The 19,575-nt window shown below is 36.6% G+C and overlaps 1 protein-coding gene across 1 annotated transcript; it reads right to left on the bottom strand.

The window, feature by feature from the left end:
* Window positions 1-299: 299 nt before the first annotated feature.
* Window positions 300-17,550, bottom strand: LOC115971876. The gene is made up of 5 exons (XM_031091977.1): window positions 17,149-17,550; window positions 16,972-17,049; window positions 14,267-14,348; window positions 2,022-2,164; window positions 300-761 (listed from the first exon to the last, which is right to left on the bottom strand). The coding sequence occupies exons 1-5, from the start codon at window positions 17,404-17,406 to the stop codon at window positions 552-554; spliced, it is 771 nt and encodes a 256-aa protein (XP_030947837.1). The 5' UTR covers window positions 17,407-17,550; the 3' UTR covers window positions 300-551.
* Window positions 17,551-19,575: the final 2,025 nt, after the last annotated feature.

Raw genomic sequence — 19,575 nt, 5'->3', positions numbered from 1 at the left:
GCCAATTATCTTGAGCCATGTAGGCCAATGAGATTATAGCTCCCTTTGTAAAAAGGTGGAACGTGAGGTCGTGGATTTAAAACCCTTCCGAACATGTATAACTGATTGAAATATTATTGATTTAAGTAGCATTTGAACATCTAGTTTTGTGAGTTCCAATTAGCTCAAATAATAAAAACTGTTTGGTATCTGATGATAAAAAGCAACCATCATGGAGTGGACTACACCAATCTAGTTTGTAAAATTTTATCATATATCTAATAAGCTTAGAAGACAGCCTCAGGTGTTCAAACAATACGTAAACAGAAATATGGTCAATAGTATCAATAAAAGGTAAAAGTCACTTATGACACAATTGGTTCAGGTAGCCCAATTCAAATGTAACTTAACAGCTAAGGCAAATCTAATAGGATGAAACTTCAACTTTATCATATTACAAGGTTCAGATTTTAACTTACATTCAAAACCATATTTTAACATATACATTACCTGGTGTATATCATATATACAAATTTCATTACATATTTTCGAAGTATCATATATGGCAACCATCAGTTTGAGTCACTGAGCTTAGACAGCAGAAACAGGGAACCAGAGGAAAGGAGGACAGAAGCAGAGAAGCAAAGCAAATCAAAAGGAGAGTGTATAACTGCCTTCTTACTCTTGTCAAAAAGCCCAATTAGAAGAATCATCACTATAACATGGCCAAGCTTGGTTTTCAGCTCATTGACGGTTTTTATATCTAACCATTTAGGCCGTTCCTGGAAATGAAAATGTAAATTGAAGTATAGCTATAAGCTAAACAAAGATACTATCAATATTTGCTTTTCCATCTAGTAAAGTTCAGTCATAACATTAACAAGTCGAGCATGGAAAAGCAGAAAAGACAAGAGGACAAGTAAAAATGCATTATTGCTATTAGAGCAAGGTAAACCCATCTCAAAGCTATTAAAAGAAGTGACAAATTCAACTTCAAGGAGGAAATCACATACTAATATCATTTTCCAAATACTTTTACCCTACAAAGCAGTAAAACTTTCATAAATGAACAATTATTTGGCTTAAAACATCAAACAAGTCAAGGTTGGCTTTAGACACACCAATGTGGGAAGTGCAAATACAGTAAATATTTATCTTAATTTAGTCTTATTTAATTTTGGAAGTCGACTATATCTGATTTTAGGTCTTAGTAGTTAATTAGGTCAACTAGTATTTTATTTAATTTCCTAGAATCAATGTTATTCTTGGAATTTATGAATTAGGATTTCCAAAGTCAATTAGAATTAGAGTCAAATATTCAACAAAAGCATAGTATTGTTCTTTTACGGAGACTGTATTTACAGTTTGATTGAGTAATAAAATTTATCTTGGAAATTTTCCAATGGTCGGTTGGGTGTTGACTACAACCAACTGTAGGTTTTGACTCTTGAAGGTATGTTATCTCTTGCTTGGTGCTGATTCCAAGCAAGCCTAGGTGTTTGACTCTTAGGTTATCTACTCTTTATTTTTCTATTCTTCATTTTATCATTGCATCGTTTTGGTCATCAACAAATATTTACTTTAATTTGGTCTTATTTAATTTTGGAAGTCAATTATATTTTATTTTAGGTCTTAGTAGTTAATTAGGTTCATTAGTATTTGATTTAATTTCCTTAAAATCAAGGTTTTTTTTGTAGTTCAAAATTGGGATTTCACAAGTAAATTACAATTAAGGTTTCTTAAATCAATTAGAATTAAGGTGAAGTAGTCTATATAAGGATAGCATTGTACTCCCTTAAATAATGTATCCAATTTGATTGTAATAAAATTTCTCTTGGAATTTTCCAATGGTCTTGCAGATTCAAAACCAACTTTAGGTGCTAATTCCTAGGTTTTCTATCCTTTAATTTTCTATTCTTCAATATTATTGTTGTATCATTTAGGTTTTGTCCTGTGTCACCCACATGCACAGGCCAAACTAGAAACCAAAACAGATATACAGGCATTGAAGTTGCTCAATTGCTGAAAGAATTCTCACCTACCTTTAGGGTGAATAAGCCAAATAGATTTGATCTGTATGGAGTTTTTTCCTCCGACGATGATTTTGAACTGTCAAGATTGCTGACAAAGAGTTCATAAAGACCCATTCCAAAAACCAGCATCACAGTTCCCAAAAGATAGACATCTGCAAGTGCAATAGAGTAGTAATTAGTTACTTCAGCTGGCTAACAGGGAGTCTCTACTGCACAAATCAGAAAAGATGTGCTTCTTTGTGCCATTATGCATGCATTTATTTTCACTTCCATGCAAGTACTCTGTATACAAGGTTCTGAACTGAGTAGTGCTGTAAACAACAACATTGTTCCCCAAAAAACATATTAGTTTAATCTGTGCATCATATAACCCCAAGTCCAAGTAAAGGCCAGTGATTTACTAAATCTAACCTTCAATTTGAAATCCCGAGTTCATGATCAAGGAAGAACAGTATGTGTCCCATCACTTCTTTGCTCTAAGAATATTATCATGATCAAGACTCTTCATACAAGTTTAGAACTCTTCCAGAATACATGCATGATTGACTTTTCACGTAACCTTTTTAAGGACAAAGAACCCCCCATGTTATAAGTATAACTTTGTTCATAAAAGCAAATGAACAAAAGTACATAATAGGTCCTGAATTTTACATTTTCTGTTTAGGGCCTTCAGGCTATCTACAAATTCTTAAAAAGAACATGAGGGAGTATTTCCTATAAAGAAACCATCCAATCATATAAACATCTTAGCACTGATTGTTTAATCATGTGGTTTGGATGTTCAACCCAATCAAGAGTTCATCTATTTTTCTCAACCGGAATAGCCCATAGGACACAAAGGAACTGTATTCCAAGCTGCGGTCCCTGAGAATCATTACTAAGCAAAAAATGAAAGCTCCCTTCCAACAGCTAAGCATTTGAACAACAACTTCAGCATAACCCATGATGAGCCAAATAAAGAAAACAGAAAATGACCAAAATCTCCAGCGACCATACAAAGTAGCAAAAGGTGCCCAATTGACTCCCCCATCCACTACTATTGCTTTTATATATATATATATATATATATATATTCATATTCTGAAACTCAACCGTCACTCTTACAATTATGAAGATTATAACGTCTACCTGCACACAGTCAAAAGCATCCTTTAACAGTCTCTCTCATCTTCATATCATAAGGATTCCCAACACCTAGGGGTGCGGGAGCACTCACATCATATGTATTTGGGTAACAGCTCAAAAGTCAAGAAACCTTTGTTCTTGTAGGACCATTTGCTGTCATACTCTCTCATCCCCTGCTGAGACTGGAATGATCACTGGTGAATACGACACTTTTGCCTTGGTACAATACACCAAGGAAAATTCTTTCACCAAATAAATAAGCTCTAACAAGAATTGCCAAGCAAACCCACAAGATATCTATTCTAAGATAGAGAGATTTCTGCACAGGTCAAGTCTTCCGCTTCTAACACATTAGCTAAAGAACAGATAAAAAATTCTCATATTGAATTCAGAATGCATGTTGGCGAACGGGAAAAAAAGTATGGCATTATTATTATCCAGAAAACAGCTGGATGTATGAGATTACACTGATTGCTTCAGATAAATCTCAAATAATCATAGGTCTGACTGCACAAAGCTACTGAATCAGCTTTGCTTTGAAAGAGTTCATCCTACACATCTCCTGCTATTACTTGTTCAGACTTGAGCCTACTGACATGTCACTGTTACTGTACCTAAAAATGAACATCTGGACTTAAAGGGCTGTTAATAATTGGAGTCTTTCATATACGTCATTTGCTTTCAATCTGTCTTGTGCCACTTCAGCTTTCATTCCATGTTCCTTTGTGCTTCTCTCTCTCTCTCTCTCTCTCTCTCTCTTATGACCAATAGATATGGAGAGTCAATTGTTATATTCCCTACATCTCCTGGTGTTGAGGGAAGTGCATATAGAGAGAGTTAATCACATATTGAGTAAACCAAAAGGGAAAAACACCTTACATAATTTTTTTTTTTTTTTTTTTTGATAGGTCATTAGAGAACTATTATTAATGAGTAAAAAATGAATAGTACAAGTTGTTTATAATGATGAACAAGAAGAAACAGATGAAACAAACAGCAAAACAAAAAAGAGGGTAATCAGGAAGTTAATCTAAGGGAAAACATAAACTTAGAGAGAGAATAAGAATCAGTAAAACCCCAACAACAAGACTACTCAAAAAAATTACGCTGGCATAAAACCTTTAACTCATCCAACGTCTTCTCATTGTCCTCAAAGGAGTAACAATTTCGTTCCAACCAAACAATCCACATTAAGCACCCTGGAATCAAATCCCAAATGTTCGAATTATGCTTCCCAAGCCATTGATGCCAACAAGATAACAAACCCGCCACCAATCCGAGCATAACCCAATGAATACCGAAAGCCTGAAGCATAAAAGTCCATAAGGTATGTGTAACAGGACAATGAAGAAGAAGGTGGTCCATCGACTCCCCATCACAACAACACATACAACACCGATTTGCCAATGGGTGACCCCTAAGCATGAGATTATCCAAAGTGAGAATCCGATCATGAGTAGCTGTCCACAAAAAGAAAGCCACTCGCTTAGGAATCTTTGGTTTCCAAACACCCTTCCAAGGAAACAAAGAATTCGGAGTACCCCGAAACGCTTGGTATTAAGATCGGGTGTCAAACTTACCATCACCTTTGAGCCGCCAACAAAGAGTATCTCTCCTATCACCCCAAGGAATACGAGTTTGGATAAACTGAAGTAGAGAATAAGATGCAGCTAGCTCCCAATCTTCAAAAGCTTTATAAAACCTTAAATCCCACACTCTAACAGTACCCCCTCCGGAATCCATAAAACCTCAGAGATGCAAGCATCCTTGGCAGCTGAATACACATAGAGCTCAAGATAGACATCTTTTAGGGTATTCTCACCAATCCACCTATCATGCCAGAAGCGGATACGAGTGCCTTCACCCACCCTTCATGAATGCTTCTCCAAAGGCCACATCCATGAGTCCTCCTGCAAACTTTCGGACTCCACCCCCCTTGACCCTCACCATATTTTGTGAAGATAACTCTCCGCCAAAGATGGGTAGCTTTATGCCCATATCTCCACAGCCATTTCCCTAATAAATCTTGATTAAACGACGCCACATTTCTTATCCCCAAACCACCCAATTCAATGGGTAAACGCACCTTTTCCAAAGCCACTAAAAGACATTTGAAACTCCCCTTATAAGCCCCCCAAAGAAAATTCCTCTAAATACTTTCCAATCTAGCAGCCACAGCTTTAGGAATAGTAAAAGGAGATAAAAGGTACGTTGGAAGACTTGAGAGAGTACTCTTTAGTAATGTGAGCCTACCACCCTTAGATAAATAGAGACGCTTCCACCCTGATAGTTTCTTCTCCATCTTCTCCAAAATAGGATTCCAAATCGAAGCTGTCTTAAAAGAAGTTCCCAACGGCATCCCCAAATATTTCATAGGCAAACTCCCCACTCTACATTGAAGAATATTAACCAGTGCATCTAGATTATTCACCTCCCCAGCAGGGAAAATCTCACTTTTCTGAACATTGACCTTCAAACCCGTAAAAGCTTGAAAACAAGACAACGCCAACCTTATGGACAGCATCTATTCCCTAGAGGCATCACAAAATAAGATAGTGTCATCAGCAAACAACAAATGGGAAATACACACACACCAACAGAATTCATTGCTCGCACATGAAAACCCCAAATAAGATTACTCTTCTCTATCTTCTTCAAAAGTCTACCTAAAACCTCCATTATCAAGAGAAACAAAAGCGGAGATAATGGGTCACCTTGTCTCAACCCACGAGAGCTTCCGAAAAAACCTTCAGGGGATCCATTTACCAGGACTAAAAAACGGATATAAGTAACACAAGCCTTAATCCACCCCCTCCATTTCAACCCAAAACCCATCCGGCCCAACAGATAAAACAAGGCCTCCCAGTTTACATGGTCGTACGCTTTTTCAATATCAAGCTTGCAAACCACACCCCGTAACCAGCTCTTCAACCTACTATCCAAACACTCATTTGCAATGAGCATTGAATCCAGAATCTGCCTTCCACCAACAAACGAATTTTGAGTAAAATCGCCCTCAACCTGTTAGCCAACACCTTGGATAGCAACTTGTACACATTACCCACCAAACTTATAGGGCGAAAGTCCTTAATGTTAACGACATTACACTTCTTAGGAATTAAAGTGAGAAACAAAGCATTCATAGACTGTTCAAACACAGAGTGCCAATGAAAGTAATCAAAAAAATCCATGATATCTTTTTTCACAACTCTCCAACATTTGTCAAAGAAAGCCATGGTGATACCATCAGGACTAGGGGCTTTAACACCTTCCATCTCCCTTAAGACCTGGATGACTTCCTCCTTCGTGAAATCCTTCTCTAAGGACAACCTCTCATCCTCTTCAATACATGCAAAATCTAATCCATCCATAGTAGTGCGCCCCAACTCAATTTCCTCATACAACCCTTGATAGAAGAGAACTAACCGAGAGCACACATCCGACTCATCCTCATAAAGAACACCATCCACCTCAATCCTCTTAATTTGATTAGCATTTCTATGTGAGTTTGCTATTCTATGAAAGAAACGAGTATTATTATCTCCCTCCTTCACATACAAAGCCCGAGACTTTTGTTTGCAGGAAATTTCCCCAAGAGAAGCCAACTATTCTATGTCTCCTTTGAGTTGAAGACGACGACTCTGTTCCTCATTCGATAGACCCAACAGCTCCTCTCTCGCATCTAAACCCATCAGTTCGGTCAGCAAATTCTTCTTTCTAAAAGCCAAATCACCAAACTCCTCCATTTTCCACTTTTTTAAATCTACTTTCAGAGCCTTCAATTTTTGTGCCAAAATAAAACCTAGCGAGCCCACAAAACTGTACCCATTCCACCATTGCTAAACTCTATCAACAAAACCCCCAACTTTCAACCACATATTTTCAAATTTAAAAGCACTTCGACCACGTCGAACAGCACCAACTTCCAACAAAAGTGGGCAGTGGTCTAAAATAACATGAGGAAGCACCCCGTTGGGATACATTCTCAAAATGTTCCTCTCAATCTAGAGAAATCAAAGCCCTGTCAATTCTTGACATAGAGGGAAAATCAGAATCTCTAAACCAAGGGAAGGAAGCCCCTCTAAAGGTAAATCAACTAAAGAGTTACTCTCTATAAAGTCTGAGAATGCAAACATAGCAAGGCTAAAAGACTCACAGCCAAGCCTTTCACTTGGGTACCTAATGATATTGAAATCACCTACTAAGCACCATGCCATGGGCCATCTGGCACGCACCTATGACAACTCCTCCCACAAAGTAGACCGCTGTCCATCGTCATTGGGGCCATATGCACCTGTACAAGCCCAAACAAAGTCATCCACCACTCCTCTCAATAAGACACTGACAGAAAACTGTCCAACAATTACATCCCATTTTTCAAAAACCCTCTTATCCCAAATTAGCAAGACCCCTCTTAAAGTCTGCACAGCATCCAAAACAACCCAATCAATGAAAGAACTACCCCATAAACTCCGAACAAAAGCAACGTCGATAGAAGATACTTTCGTTTCTTGAAAACATACAATATCACACTTCCACTTTTTTAGAAGATTCTTACAAACCTCTCTCTTCCGGGGATTGTTAAGCCCCTTTACATTCCAAGAAAGTAGTCATAGAGTCATTTAAAACTACCAACCCCCACAGTAGTCGAAGAAGCTCTACGCCTACTACTAGAAGAGACCATCATAATTAACATAAGAAATAAGCCCCTTAAGCTCCCTGAGACCTCGTGACCCTGAGTTTGCAAGTTGCTTAGGCACCCTATCATCAATCACCTTAAGACACTCCTGTTCCAGAAGGCAAAATAGAGCCAAACATTGAGTTTCATGTTTCACAATAGGGAAACCCACCATATTACAGAAATTTTTCATCAACTGGGACACCAAATTCGAAGGTGGCCCTGACTCTGTCATCTAAATTCCCTCCGCAGAATCCTGAACGAGCAACAACTCTCTGATTTCATTGGGTTCCCACCAAGACAGAAGGTCACACTCCAACACACAATTGTCTCTCTCCACTACCACAGCCATGGTCAACCATTTCATTGGTCTCCCATGGTAGAAGGTGAAGCCCAAAATCTGTCTGAAATTCCCCAACAAAATCCACTAACCTTTGTTGCGTCGTATCATCATGGTGATTACTCCTCTGTTCTTCTTCATGATCTTCCCCTTCCACAAACTCATCTTCTACCCCATTACCCAAGTCTAAGAGAGGAGAAAATCGATTTTGAACCACCCATGGATGCCGATCAAGAATTGGCGACACAACTTTCAGAATTGGAGCCTCAATCGCCGCCGTCGCCGAGCTAACCACCATATCATCGGTGAACCCAAAGTCTCAATTACCTATTCCATGAGTTACCTCAGCATCGGAATCTGTGCCCACAAAAGAAACAGCCTTGACGAAGTCGAGAATAGCTGCAACGGAGCTACACCTTGACGTCGAGACTTTTCCGGTCTCTAGATCTACTAAGTCTCTCATCAACATCATCCCTTCACTACTTGAGCTCTCACCTACCTGTCTCTCTAACGGCGACAGTCCCCAAGACTCATTCTCGCCAGCTATTTCTCCATCGGCTTCAAAACTTGAGACCCCAGCACTTGTGCTGCAGGCTGGACTAAAGGTTGAGTTATGGGCTGGAGTAAGGGCTGGACTAAAGGCCCTTTGTCAAATGTGGGCCTTGTCAAGCCCAGCAGACACAGTCCTATTGAAAATAGGAGGAGTGGGCACCCAAGTTTCTACATTTAAAGGCCCATACTTAAAGACTTTGTTAGCCTTTAGCCTAAAGCACTTTCTCTTCCCATCTTCAGATTTAAAAATTCTCAAAGCCATATTCTCAGCAGTCAACTTAAAAATAAATGCACGTGTGGGTCTGCCATTAAAACTATTTTTGGTAGAATCACCAAGAATCACGTTATTACCTTATTTATCTACCAAAATTTCAAAATTCCTAAACTTCTGCTGGTTCCCATAATTATTCCCAACTTGCCTATTCCGGCCACCATTGGCTGGCGAAAAAACACCGATCTCAACTCCATTACATGGCCTTGATTTGTCACCGGAAAAGAAGAGGCCTAATTCTTTGTGAAACAAAGACCATCCAGGACGGTTAGTGCTTATTGGTATCATAACACACCCTCGGCGAGCCCTACCATGGTACTCAGCTAGGCCACAAAAATGCCAACCTTATTCGATCTCCCACAAAATTCCAACTTATTATTTTCCCAGAAACGTTTACAAAGAGAAACTTTTCTCAAAACCCAATCACAAATATTAGCAAAACAATAAAGGATCCACTCAAATCCTTTACGTCCTACCCAAATAGTGTGCTTGACATTCTGGTTGTTCTCGTGTATAGCATAAGAATCAGGTTGCCCACCGTTGAAAGAAAAAGAAAAAAACTTTGCATCAATACAAAAAGAAATCTTTTTGCCCCCATGATCCGATAAAGATGAAGAGGTATTAAGGTGTGGAACTGGTTTGGTATCAGTTTTAGGTAGTGAGATATCGGGTAACAATGGAGGTGTAGGCATAGAAGGTTTTTTAGGCAATGTAGATGGTTGTAAGGGGTGTGACAGTGGGATTGAGCTAGAGTGGATTTCTGTAGAGGGGTGACAAAAGGTGGGAATTGAGGTGGGAATAGAAAAGGATAGGGGGGGAGAGAAGGAATATGTGGGACTACTAGTGATAGGAAGGGGTAGAGAGAGGGAGTTGGGACGGTTGGTGGTGAGGGTAAGGGTGGGAGAGGGGTGGGGGAGGGGGAGGGAGAGACATCACTCAATAGATGTGCAGCATTGGAGGCGCCTACAATGTTTTCCTATTTTGGGTGTTTATTTGCAGGTAAAATATGGTCAAACTTGTAAATTATTTTCCGTTGACCGTAAAATCCTTTGTAAGAAGTTGTAAAATGTTTTACCTTTGAAAATTTGGTAAAACATTTTCAAAAAACACACTGTGGCTTCCCCTCCCCCATCTAGGTCACTAGTCTGGTAGCCAGAGACACTGTTCCGGCAACTAGTACCAGCGGTCCGGTGGCCATGACTCAGCTCTAACGATCTAGTGTCTGGTGCCAACAATTCGGTGGTAGGAGACACCTTACCAACAATCAATGTTGGTGGTTCAATGGTTGAAGATGCCACATCAACAACTAGTGTTGGTGGTCCAATGGCCAGAGATGCCGCATCACAACCGATGCCAAAGGTCTAGTGACCGAAGATGCCTTTTTTTCAACGGGTGTTGGCGGTTCGGTCACCAGAGATACCACTCCGACAGTGATCGTCGGCAATCCAATCATCGGAGCCACCACTCTGATTGCCGATTCCAACTATCTGATTGCAAGAGCCACCATTACGGTTGCCAATTCCAGTAGTCCAATCACCGAACCTCCGACACCTGTGGCTTTGATGTGAAGCCATCGGTTTTGGTAATTTGCTTGAAAAATTTTACTTGTCATACCAAATACCTGAGAATATTTTACTGAAAATATTTTACTTCAAAACAAAAGCAGTGAAAGAAACTTGTAGTTGTTCATTAATCTCAATCCCCCCTGTGTTGTATCTCACATTAAGGACAAATCACTTTGACACATTAGTGAATACATATCCATCAGAACACATTGATGTGCTGATACTTTTGCAAGCACCTAATCTATGTGTCTACTTAATTAGAGAAAGTAATTCATTAGTGAAAATATTAGAAACTCTGTTCTTGCTCAATCATTCAACAATCCATTTTTGTGTTGTCTGCCACACCAAAGACAGCAATGAATATCCATCAGAAATCATTGATGTGCTAGAATATTTGCCAATAACAACTGGTCCTGATGGTTTACTATTACATTCTTCCAATCCTGTTGGAATGTGGCCAAAGAGGACACATTGCAAGTTTTCACTGACTTCCACGACAAAGGTATGTTTGAACATAGTACAAATAGTACCTTTGTAGCTTTGATTCCTAAAAATGTTGGTGCACTTGAAGTGAAGGATTTAGGCCAATTAGTCTGATGGGTATTAATTACAAAATTATGGCTAAAGTTTTGGCAAATAGTTTGAAGGGTGTGTAAGGAACTGTGGTATCTAACACACAAAACACATTTATTCAAGGCAGACAAATACTTGACTCCATCCTTAGAGCTAATGAATGTTAGCATAGACAATTGAAGTATGGCATTTTGGGGGTTTTATGCAAACTGGATGTAGAAGAGACCTATTCTGGGTGCTCATTTCAAGGTAAGCAATATCTAGGATTCCATTATTGAAAGGATGCATACAAGATTGATTGGCTGGAAGAAGTTTTACTTATCAAAATGGGAAAAATTCATTTTATCAAAAGTAAATTATGTAGCCTTCCAACTTACTTTTTATCTTTATTCTCCATTGCTTGTAGGTGTTGCAAAAAGGTTGGAAAAAATTCAAAGGGACATTATCTGAAGTGGTTTATGAAGCTTTTTCTTTTTAATCATGCTTTACGAGGGAAATGGTTGCAGTGCTATGGAGAAGAAAATCCTTGTGGAGGAAGGTGGAAGATTTGAAGTACAACACCACTTGGGGGGTTGGTGCTCTAATGAGGCTAGGGGGCCTTACAGTGTAGGTTTGTGGAAGAATATTAGAATAAAATTGTATCTCTTTTCATCCTTTATTAGATATGATGTTGGTGATGACTCCAAAATCTTTGTTGGTGTGACCTTTGGAATGGTGAGACTACTCTTAGGCCTCATTTGGGAGGAAGAAATGGAATGGAATGGAAAGGAAATGAATGAAAAGAATAATTTTAGAATATTCTTCCCTTCTCTTGTTTGGGAGTTTTAATAGAAGAAATGGAAAGTCCATTCCTTTGTTTGAGAGTTTAAGTGGGGGGGAATGGAATGAGTAGGAAGGAACACTCATTCTTCTATATTCCCTCAAAATCTCAAATTTTCATTCCTTCCGAAATTGGGAGGAATGGGAGGGAATGGAATTAGATTTAATGATTTTTTTTGCTAAAACTCCCAAAATACCCCTATATATTCAATCTTTTATTTAAAATAGGGGTCTAATAGTAATATTGTCATAAAATGATTCCATTCCATTCCCTCCATGTTACTCCCAAACAAGATTACTTATATTCCATCCATTTTCATTCCTTTCCATTCCTTTATTTTAAAATATTCAATCAAGGTTACTTAATTTCATTCCACTCCATTCATTTCCATTCCTTTCCCTTACTTAAATACATTCTATTCCATTCAATTCTTTTCCATTCCCTTATGATCATTACATTCCATTCCATTTCATTCCCTTATGAACTCCCAAACGAAGCCTTAAGGAAAGATATCCTAGCCTTTTTTTAATTGCAAAGGATAGAGAAGATAAGGTTGTGAATTTAGAGTATAGAAATTGTTCTTTTTATTGGAATTTGTTGTTCATTAAAGAGGTGCATAATTGGGAATTAGAATCGATGGCTTACTTGTTGGAAGATATTTATGCTACAAAGTTGCATCGTGGGGGAGTAGACTGTCTGGTATGGATCCCTTCAAAGTCTAAAGACCTCCAAGTAAAGAGCTATAACAAAGTATTGAGAGCAGAAGGGAAGTATTTTCCTTGGCGGAACATATGGAGAGTTTGTGTACCATCAAAGTGGCTTTCTTCTTTTGGTGTGCGACATCAGATAAGACGTTAACTACATATAATCTACCAAAATAAGGGTTGATTATTATGGGTTGCCTTTAGCAAGAAGTTGTCTCTTTTCAATAAAATTTTTTCTTACTTTCAAAAAAATAAAAAATTATTATGAGTTGGTGCTTTTTGTGCAAGAACCAGGGAAAGAGTGTTGCATCTCTTTCTACATTGTGTGGTGGCTCAAGAATTGTGGTATTTGGTTCTCTGTTTGGTGTTTCTTGGGTAATGCCTCATTCTGTTTGGAAAGTTATCATGTTAGAAGGGACATTTTGGAAAGAGAAGTAATGGAGAGATATGGTAAGTTGTTCCTCTGTGCTTAACGCAGCATCTTTAAAGAGAAATAAATGCTCATGAAAAACACCATCTCTTTTATTTTTCATTTTTTTTATAAGTATAGTTTTCACTCACTGAATAACCTTAGGGGATGCTGAGTGCAAATTATACTAATAGAAGAAAAAGAAAAAAGAAAAGAGATGAGGTATTTATGTTTGTTAGAATCCTCCATTTGACAAATAAATGCTTCTTTATTGATGTGTGTCCATATTTTTTTATTGGTTTTTCAACTCAGAAGTTTGACAAATATATGCTTCTTTATTGATGTATGTCCACACTTTTTTATTGGTTTTATGACTCGTAAGTCACAACAAATTCAGTGAGTCTTGGACCCGAGACCTCACCTTTAACCCCATTCTTATAGGGGGAGGAAGTATTATCTAAGTTACAGCTCATAACAAGATATGGAATTTCCTTGATTATTTCATCTTTTTTTGGAGGTCTATTACGTTTTAGCCTCAAACTGGTAATTGAAAATGATAGAGATCTTAAGTACTATTTCATATTTCCCTAATAAGAGCCTTTTAATAGAGACCGTTCTTGGGATCAAAGTATAATATACACAATTCATGTGATAAATGAACTGTGTATGTTATAACTTGATCCCAAGAACATGGTTGATAATTTGCACTAAGGTATAATATACACAGTTCATATAATGGCCATTACTTTTTTGGATCTTAGAATGATCATTGCTTAGTGCAAATCATCAACAACCATGTTCCATTATGGTGCGTGAAAGTTTCTGCCAAAAATCTGTTACAATTTTCTGTAGAAGAAAATCTTTAAAGTGAACTTGCAAAAAAATTTATTGCCGAAAGATTTACTGCTATAACTCAAGACTCACTGCTGGAATTTAATGTTTAGAAAGTTCTCATCTACTGGCAAACCAATTGCTATGCCTGTTAATTTCCAATATCATTAGGTTATGTAATCTCATCTATAAATTAATAAATTTTTGCAACATCTACTTTCACATAATAAATTCAATTGTGTTTAACAATGGAGAGCTATTTATTTGTCACCTAGAACACACACCCAAAAAAAGAGAAAAAAGAAAGTGGAGCATCATTCAATTTATGAGACAAGCAAGAAGTACAAATGGAGCATGAATACCAGCAGTAGTTCATAAACACTCACCTATGGCGTCAACCAGCAACAGAATCACTTTTCCTCTATTTACAAAGTACTCCATAAAAGATGATACAACATGAGTGCAGCCCTACATGTCAACAGCAGAACTCATTGCATTGAGGAAATTTGCAACAGGTAACAGTTCATCAATGTAAAACCATTAAATTATTTTAATTTAATCAACCAATTTATCAATATAGCAAGTGAAAGCAGAACAGCAGCAAACATGAGCCATAGTATTTTATAAGAGGAAAAAAAATTAATGAGAGAGAGACTAACAAGGTTTGGCATGTATAATATAAGACCTAAGAACCTACTGATTTAAAATTGTATCACAGTAATTATCATAAGATAGTATACATTTGCTTTTGAGACAGATAAAAAAAAAGTCTGCTTACAACTTTTTATAACCAAACTAACCCATTTTTACATGAGTGAGCTTGAACCTATAACCTTTAATGGTTTAACCTGAAGTAACTGGGAAAACCCTCTCAACACCATTGAGCTATGTCTCATTCATCAGTATTTATGGAACTGCTTACACTGATACATTCATCTTTTAACATGACCCAAAAAAAATGTTTCTGTTACTTATCCTTTAACAATTATAAGGCACATCCTCTCATTCAAATCCCAACATATCACTCGAAAACTTCACCAATAACATTTTACTGGATCAGATTCTATTATTTTAAAGCATTTCTATGATTCAAAAAAATAAGCATATATAATTCTTGAAACCATATTTTTTTCAAGTAAATAGACATCATTTATTTTTCACTTTCCAAGAAATTCTCCATGGCTTGGAACAGCAATGTTTCAAAATATCGAAGTACAACAGTAATGATAGATTAAATCACCAAATCTTAAAAGTAAAAAACAAATAAATACATTATAGAGATGAATCAATTTATTCACTGATACACTAATAGTGCCAGCCAATTGATGAAATAAGATTTTAGATTTCATGATGTATTTGAAAGGAACTCCAGCCATGTTTAGTGTCCTAATCCTTTTACACAGTGTGATGGGTGTGAGAGGACAATTCTAGATCTGTTTGAATCAGTGTAAGCATCAGGAAGTTTCTCGCTCTCAAACTTCTTAGCGTTTAATGATCACTGTACTTTTAGCAAAGTTTAGTATTATATACATCAAGTATACTTCCTGTCCAATTGATGTTTTTCTAGTTTCTGAAAAATTATTGCTCGTCAAAAAGAAAAAAATCTTTTTACATAGTGGGTTTTATTTCTTTTTTTTTGGTTTTCTTTTTTGTTTTTCTCTATTTTCCTTTTCTTGTATTTTCTAGGTTTGCTCTATGTTCTTCATGCATAGAGTAGCCTTTTGTATATATATCATTCTTACTTATCAAAAAAAAAAAAAAAAACATAGTGGGTTTTATGCCTTGAGAAAGGAGGACAGCCATCAAGGCATCAACAAACCTTAGTCACATTATTTGAAAGGATCTTTTAGAGAAATGAGTTTCAGTGTCTGCTACTAGTGACCCGTCAAATCAATCACATATGAAATACGAAGTGGGCAAAGATTAGCTAAAACATTCCCTTTAAGGAATTTGCTTGATCAACACTTGAATGTAGTGAGAAATGGGGAAGAGTTCCACACTATCCATTTGAGGGAAAGATAAGGACAGTTGCTAGATATAAACATAATGAATACGCTAGTGTGACTTACTTCAAAGAGAATGAGTTAAATTAGTTAGAAGGAGGCTTAAAGTTGTTAAAGATATCAAGGCCTCATTCCTAGTCAAGTCCAAGTTTAATCCTATTTGGTGTACAAGCAAAAAAATTCCTAATTGGTGTGCATGCAAAGAAAAATATTTCTGCTTGTATTGCTAGTCTTGTAATTTGAATTAGTCTAGGATTTATCCTACTATAAATACCCTACTATGGGTTTATTGTAAACAAAGCTTTTAGTAAAGATGTAGCCATCAAGGGCTTTCTGCCGTGGACATAAGCCGTTAGGCCGAACTACATTAATAATTAATTACCTCTCTTTCTCTTTCTTTTTCTTGGATCCAATTTGTCTCTCTAAAATATTTTATTTTCTTCTATCAATATTGACAAAAGTGACCTAGATAAATGTAGTGAATAAGGATATAATAAATGCAAGGTGACAGAGGCCTAAAAAACACATATGACCAACCGAAAGGATTATCAAGCCAAATCCAATTTTGTCAAATTAAGGGTCGATGAAGTTGAATTTAATTTGGGATTAGGGCTTGGGTGAGTTGACTTGGGTCTAACAATGTACTTGAAAAAGTTATACCCAGATAACACACCCAAAATCCACCATTTCTAGGCAAATATTAGACAAAAACCTCATTTTTTTTGTAACATTATTTCGTATGTTTGGTAAAATCTTTTAGCATAATGCCTCAGTTTTTTTTATTTTTTTATTTTATATCTAAATTTAACAAAACTAGTTTTTTCGAAAAATAAGCTAATATTTAGCTTTTTGCCACACATTTAGCATAAAAGTTACCCAAAATTATATCTTTTTATAAATACTATGCAAATAAGCTACCGAATACCCAAACGGAGACGACCACATTTAGACGCTGATCAACACTACAAACCAAATTGAGACAATTTCAAACAGCATAATCATATATTTGTGTATATATATATAGTAACTTCTTACAGGAATATTTTTAAAATGCCAAAAAATAAAATCATGAAATGAAAAGTGCATACCTTCACAAAACATAAAAACGATCCAACTAAAGACCCCAAGACTCCCAGAAGCGTCATGAAACGACATCCATAAATAGCCTACATTAACATACATACATAAATACATACGAAAACAACAAGAAATAAAGTCACATGTCAAAACATTTTGTTTGAGAATTTCAAGGTTGTAGCCAGTACCTTCTCAATGTGCTCTTCTGTGGAGTTCACAAACGCCGGGTCTGAATCGGGTCGTTGGACATCGGACTCGATTACGGGTGATGCAGAGTGGACCGAGCGGGTGGACATGGAGACTGGACAGAGTCTGCTTCTATGTGGACTAGATTGAAAGATAGTCGGTTTGACATTTGAAGTGAATTTAGGAGTTTGAGTGAAGAAGAGCGGTTGTGTTCTAATAATAGTCATTGGTTTTGGGAGAAAAAGTGGAGATGGTTTCATGGTTCCGATGAATTCTCACTTCTAGGAAACAACAATAAAAGTATGTTGGGTTATCCCATTATAAGACATATATAGTAGTGCCAAATTATAAGGAATCATGAGTCAGTGACAGAGTCCGACACGTGGAGTTGGAGAGATGGGGATTTGAGAAATTGGACGTTGCTGCATTTGAAAATGAAATTTCAGCCACATAAATGAGCTTTCCGATTTTTTTTTTCTTTGTTCTTTTCTAGACAAAGCGTTGCTTGCTTGGCAAATATTATATTTGTCAATTTATCCTACTATTTAGTTTATTTTTGTTATTATTTATGGGTCTTATTATATTTTTTGATATTATTTATGAGTTTTACTATATTATTTTAACTAAATTTTACTTTTATTTACAATACTTTCATCCAAAAAATTTCAGTTTTAGTAAAATAAACAAATCTCAAATGGATCCGAATTCATTATAATCAATAATAGGGACACATTTATTTTGATACCCATTTTCACAACTTGAGTCCATGTATGATTAATTAGTGTGTAAAACACTAATGAATGTTTAGATCTCCAATTATAAAATTACCAATACACGCTTATATTTAAACAATATATGTGCAGAATATGAAATATAAGCAATACCCAATTTGTAAACTACTTTAACACATAATTAATTACAAACATAGCAGCAATTAATGGTTAAAGAGTAAAGGAAGAGAGATACAAACACAAGGATAACGCCAGCACGTGTTATTGAAGAGGAAACCGAAGAACTTGGCGAAAAACCTCTCCGCCACCCTCCAAACTATAAAATGATCCACTAGAATATCAATTGAGATACATGAATAGCAATAAACTCTCCAAGTCTAATTTACCCGATGCACCTAAGCCCTCCAAACTTCTTACTCCAACAGGGTTTACTCCTAACCTTGTTTTCTCTAACTTACCGGATCCCGCAATAAGCTCTATATTGCATCCCCCATCCTTGGCATCTTCTAATACTTCCCAAGCTCCAAAAACACTCTCAACACTTTGAATGTGTGTGGATAGTATTTGAGTACAAATCTCCTCTCAATGGGTATAACAATGGGAGAGGGAATGAGAAGAGACTGTAAATATTTCTCTCTAGGAATGAATAGCTCTCTCTCTAATAAGGTGGATGTGTTGTAGAAACTTTTCTTAGGATTTTTCTCTCAATAGGCTCCTCTTTCAGAACCATACATTTTGTAGGTATAAGGGTATTTATAGTAGGGTATGAGATGAAATGTGAAAAGTCAGTTTTCAACAAAACAAGGCATTCTAGCGACTCGGCTTCGCGACTAGAATGAGTCGCAAGTTTAAGTCACGAGTTAACTACAGGCCAGGCTGTACTTTTTGTCCTGTAGTGCTCTAGCTGTCGTGACCCTTTAGCTTCCTGCATACTTCACACGTGTGGCACTTTGGTGACTTGCCAATCGCGAGTCAGTCGCGAGATCTCGTCACAAGACTCCTCTTGAATGCACACAACTTGAATTTCTTCACACTCTCTCACACACAACCTTTACATTATTCTCACCTAAATACAGGGTTTCTACATGCTAAATTACAAGCAAATTTGACACGAAATAAAGCCAACACATAGTTAATTAAATTCAACTTTACACCATGTAAATACAAGGAAGTAGCAAAAAAGTGTATCATTCTAAGTCAAGCATTTTATAATTTTTTTTATGAGTGTATTTTATGAAATTATATGTAAAATTAAGTATCTTAAGCAATACTAGGACCCACCCATAACTTAATCTTAAGTGGTTTCGTATGCCTACTTTGTTGAGGTGAAAATAAGTTGGAATTTAAGAAAAATGAAACAATTGTATTGATCTCTTAGGTTTTTATAATTACACTCACTAATCCTTTAGTTTGGAATTAAACACCTAACTCCTTTATCATTAACTCTTACTATTTGTTCTCGTCCACAACCAGGGACAAATTGTGAGAAAGATTCTTCTAAAAAAAAACTATTGTGAGAAAAAAGATTTTTTTACTCAACCAATGTTAAATTATAGTTAACTTACACCACTTTTGGTTAAAACCTAAACTATACAAGCCAAGTAACCATTTTAGAGTCAAATATTATTGTGTTTGCAAATCTGAGTCAAAAGGCTATTTTTAATGCATTTAAGTCCAAGTTTTTAGTGTCTAGAAGTT

Source organism: Quercus lobata, chromosome 12, assembly GCF_001633185.2.
Source record: "Quercus lobata isolate SW786 chromosome 12, ValleyOak3.0 Primary Assembly, whole genome shotgun sequence".
Lineage (NCBI taxonomy): Eukaryota > Viridiplantae > Streptophyta > Magnoliopsida > Fagales > Fagaceae > Quercus > Quercus lobata.
This window is presented reverse-complemented; position numbering and strand designations above follow the sequence as displayed.

Coding starts and splice junctions, on each gene's coding strand:
- LOC115971876 (XM_031091977.1), bottom strand. CDS start 17,406: ATGAAACCATCTCCACTTTTTCTCCCAAAACCAATGACTATTATTAGA. Junction 14,349..16,971: donor CGTTTTTATGTTTTGTGAAG/GTATGCACTTTT, acceptor GTTGACATGTAG/GGCTGCACTCATGTTGTATC. Junction 2,165..14,266: donor GTTGCTGGTTGACGCCATAG/GTGAGTGTTTAT, acceptor TTGCACTTGCAG/ATGTCTATCTTTTGGGAACT.